General features: G+C 33.5%; 1 protein-coding gene across 1 annotated transcript; it reads left to right on the forward strand.

Moving 5' to 3' along the window:
* Positions 1-841: 841 nt before the first annotated feature.
* LOC145319427 (uncharacterized) lies at positions 842-3528 on the forward strand. The gene is made up of 2 exons (XM_080161564.1): positions 842-976; positions 1241-3528. The coding sequence occupies exons 1-2, from the start codon at positions 854-856 to the stop codon at positions 1535-1537; spliced, it is 420 nt and encodes a 139-aa protein (XP_080017690.1). The 5' UTR covers positions 842-853; the 3' UTR covers positions 1538-3528.
* Positions 3529-4129: the final 601 nt, after the last annotated feature.

Raw genomic sequence — 4129 nt, forward strand, 5'->3', positions numbered from 1 at the left:
TTTCTTTTTTTTTGTTTTGTATAATTTCTTCTAGCCACCCGTTTTGTCTAATAAAGCATCATGTTGGTGTATGGTTGTTCTGTCCTATTCTCACTTCCTCAACATTGACTTTCGGCTCTTCCATATATATCGCTCACCGTTTGTCGTCGTTTTATGTCGCCAGAGAAATCTGCTCGGTTACCGCAATTAAGTTGAGATACCAGTTAACATTTACTAAAATCTTAAGTAGCAACCTAATATTATTTCCCTCTGGGAAAGTTAAGAGTTTGCTCGTGCCGTACGTTTCTCATTGGGGTTTAAATGTTAGATCAAGACTTTAATGTTTTCCTTTTGTTTTAGGCTCCCTCTGCTAGTCCATCGACTCCAGCAGAAGTGAGGTCCAGAATTGGCCTGTTTGCCGTACACTGTTTGTCTGCCCCTGAGGATCGGATTACTGGAAGAAGTGTGCCTGTGGGCTTGGAAACCTCGACGGGAAGTCCTGGCTTCCGTCCGTTGATTGTGGATCAAACAGAGCGTTTACATGTAAGTGTCCATGCTTTAGTTTTCTATTAATTTTCAGAAAGAGGCTGTATATTTGTACACGTATCTAGAGGTATTTGCAACTAAAATTCTTTTATTGGTAGAATATTAATCTTAAAATGTATGGTTGCATAAGCATTTTTGAACCGATCTAAGATTTTAATTCTAGTATAAAGTGGGTTGACTTGCTACCTAATCATATAGCTTTACAGGATTTTAGGCATTCTCATTTCCTGATTTTCCTAGACTCGTTGTTGGTATTGCGATTAAACTAATAAGATCTATTATATTTTAGGCGACCAACTCCATCCCCCTGGCACAATTTTACACCAATATGGGGAGGTGTAATCGAGTCAGCTCTGAGAGGACAGCTGAGGTATCCAGCGACAGCTCTTCCTTGAGCTCTATTATGTGCTTAAGTCGCATTGAATCTCCTTCTGCAGCTGATTTGTCTGTGGTAAGTTTGATAAGCTCTTATAATATTTCTTCGCTGCAAAAATTACGTAACTTAGACTAGGCTATTTAGCTCAGCTAGCTATGCTTTTAGACAATAACTTTACTTTAACTATGGTGTAATTTCTTCCTAATAGTTAGTAGCAATATTTTAGATAAAGTATTAGTAAAATTGACTCATAATCATATATGGATTAACGTTGATAAATTTTCTTGTGAACATTTTATTAATATGGTTGTCTAATAACGTCCCTTTTCTTAATTTTAGGATGCGGCCAGTTTAGTTCCACTGGTTGACGATATCGAGGACCCCGATCTTCCGCCGATTCGATTTAATGCGGTGACTGATGAAATCGAGTATCCCACTCCACTGCGGGTCCTCAGTTTAGAACGTTTGCGCCGCTCCATGCGTACTCCAACGCCTGCTATCTTGGAAGAGATAACATCAGCGGAGAGTAGCTTCAACTCAGCTACGCATTCCTCAGATAACAACAGGACAGAGGATTCCGGCGTCGAGGGAGTCCCTCGACGTCGGGGTCCCATGTTCCCTAAACGCACGCCGTGAAGTGGCGCTGTTAGCTTGGTTGAAACTATGACATACAAATTTTAAGACAATGACCAGTTTTAGACAACATGTGACTAAATTTACAGATTTTCTATTCTTATGTAACTAGTCAAAATAGTAATCACTATGAATTAAAGACTTTTGTTATTAGACATTATGACTCTTTATACTGTACAAAACCAAACATTAATTTACACTTCTGCCATTATATTATGTACATATATGTTTAGTCTGTAAGGATATTTAGTATGTAAGGAAATGATTATAAGGTTGTATTTTCTTTATGCCCATAATTTTTAAAACTTCATTCAATTCTTAATTACTGTCTTCGTAAATGAACTAATCCTTTTTCTTTTTCAATAGTATATTAATAACTGTAATTGCAGCCTTATATCGCAGTATATTCATTCTTGTTAGCTTGTAAGGGTCATGTATATATAGATATTTAATCGAACTCGCAACTCAGTACCTTTTCTCTAAATTTCATTTATATCCATCCCTGTGCATTAATCGTGAATTTTAATTGTGCTGTGATATAGAGAGGACTTGTAAATAGCATATATATATTTTTTTTTGTAAAACAATATCTAAGTAGACCGAAAGACTGACGTTTAGACAAAATCATTTAAATACGCTTATTCAAGTATTTTTAAGAGAACTCATGTAAAGGCTGTTTGTAACTCAAGTAATTAAAGTAATATCATTGATTGGATGATCTCATTAAGGAAGTTTTATTTAATTAGTAAGGCTTAGAATAAAAGGTTTTCCCCTTTTAAATTTCGATACAATAGTCATAAAGTTTAAAGTCTCAAGGTAAAATGTTCTTATGTCCCTTTGGATTTAAAACTAAGTCTGAATTCCAACAAGTAGAGCTAAAAAAATTTTTTTTTGTGCTCACATTGGCTTGTTGTTAGGCTATGCGCTTTTTATATGAACCAATTCAACATTTAGCGTTTGATTAATCGTATTAGCAATCTCGAAGTTTTATTATGTGCCAATGTACAGCTTATGTCCAAATTATATTAACTAAGATGTTAAATTGTCAGAAAACTTCTTACTATCGTAATGTTTTCCCAATACTGTAAAAATAAAAATTTATGTTCTGTTTTCAAAATTGATTTAAATTTTAGTTTTCACCAAAGAAAAATATTTGTCAAAATTTTTATACCATTCTAAAGATTATTTACTTTTGTTTTAAATAAATATAGCAATTTTAAGTAGCGTATACACTGTTATTTACTGATTTAGTATTTATTGTGTACAACTCCCGTTTACGTAGCTACTCTATAAGTATTATTGTCTGTTCCTTAATTTAGTTAGATACATAATTAAAGTTTATTTTTGCAAGGTGCTTAGTTTAGCTTACATTCACTTGGTTTATGATAACTTGTATAAATAACAAACTTTCTTGTTATGTTCTTTTTGATATCTCTACTATGATTTATGCGATTAATTTCCTATCGTTTTCAATAATTACATAGAGATATATGAGAATATAAATATTTTACATCAATACACATATGTACAAGAGGTTTTATCATATGCAAAACTTTTATATCGTTAGGATACGTCCGTACGTCTTTGTTTAGAACTCAGATTATAAGAATCAGTTGTAATCTAGTTTACTCTTCGTGGATAGTGGGGAGAGTACAATGACCAGAAATAAGAAGGACTGTGTCTCTCAGATTCTCTATTTGGCGTGCTACTGCCCGTAATTCGTCTGTTATAGTCTGTCGGTTTCTATACTCTTGCTGTCTATACCGTATAACCAAACGGTTGTATGCGTCTCTATAAGTGTTTCTAAGTATACGACAGTGCAAGTATCGTACAATACGACTAGGTTGGCTGATTCCACAACTAATTTTAAACGCTAACATTTCTTTAATCATCGTAAGCAAGTTATAACAATATTCTACTAGGTTTGCGAAGGTCTCATGTAGAACCCGTTGTGATCTAGGCATAGGCTTTCGGAATCTAGTTTGCATTTTATAACTTTTGTAAAATATTCTATTAAGACTTACGTGTTATGTGATAACTGTAGTACTTCACAAGGTTGGTGATTTCCTCACTTGTGGATATGTTATAGTAAACTGACTCAATTTCAGGGTAAAATTTAAGTTATCGTTATTGTTTACTACTACTAAAATTCTGAGTGGGCGTTTCCTGTCCGAAGTTATAATTAAAGTTTTTGACATATTTTTTTTGTATGTAGAGTGGTTATAGTTTCTAATAACTAATCAACTCATCATAATTCAAGGCGAATATATATAGGTTGCCTATTAGTACTGCTATGTTTGTGCACTTTGTACAATTTGTATTAAATGTTTTAAATAGTTTTTGTGTATATTTTAGGGTGCGTATTTAACATTTGTAATATTCGCATTTATGTACAATCTGTATCAATTGTTTGACTCTGTTTGCCTATACAGATTCAAAACTCTCTATATGCAAAAATTTGTTTTATGTAAGTGTTTTTGAAGGGATCGACTCTTTAGTCGACGTATATTGCATATAGTTGGTCTCCCCGTTGAAGAGAAAAGATGTATATTTTACCACTGAATATATAACCTTGAGTGGGAAAATTTACATGAA

Source organism: Acartia tonsa, chromosome 5 (assembly GCF_053477335.1).
Source record: "Acartia tonsa isolate MP-2025a chromosome 5, ASM5347733v1, whole genome shotgun sequence".
Taxonomy (NCBI): Eukaryota; Metazoa; Arthropoda; class Copepoda; order Calanoida; family Acartiidae; genus Acartia; species Acartia tonsa.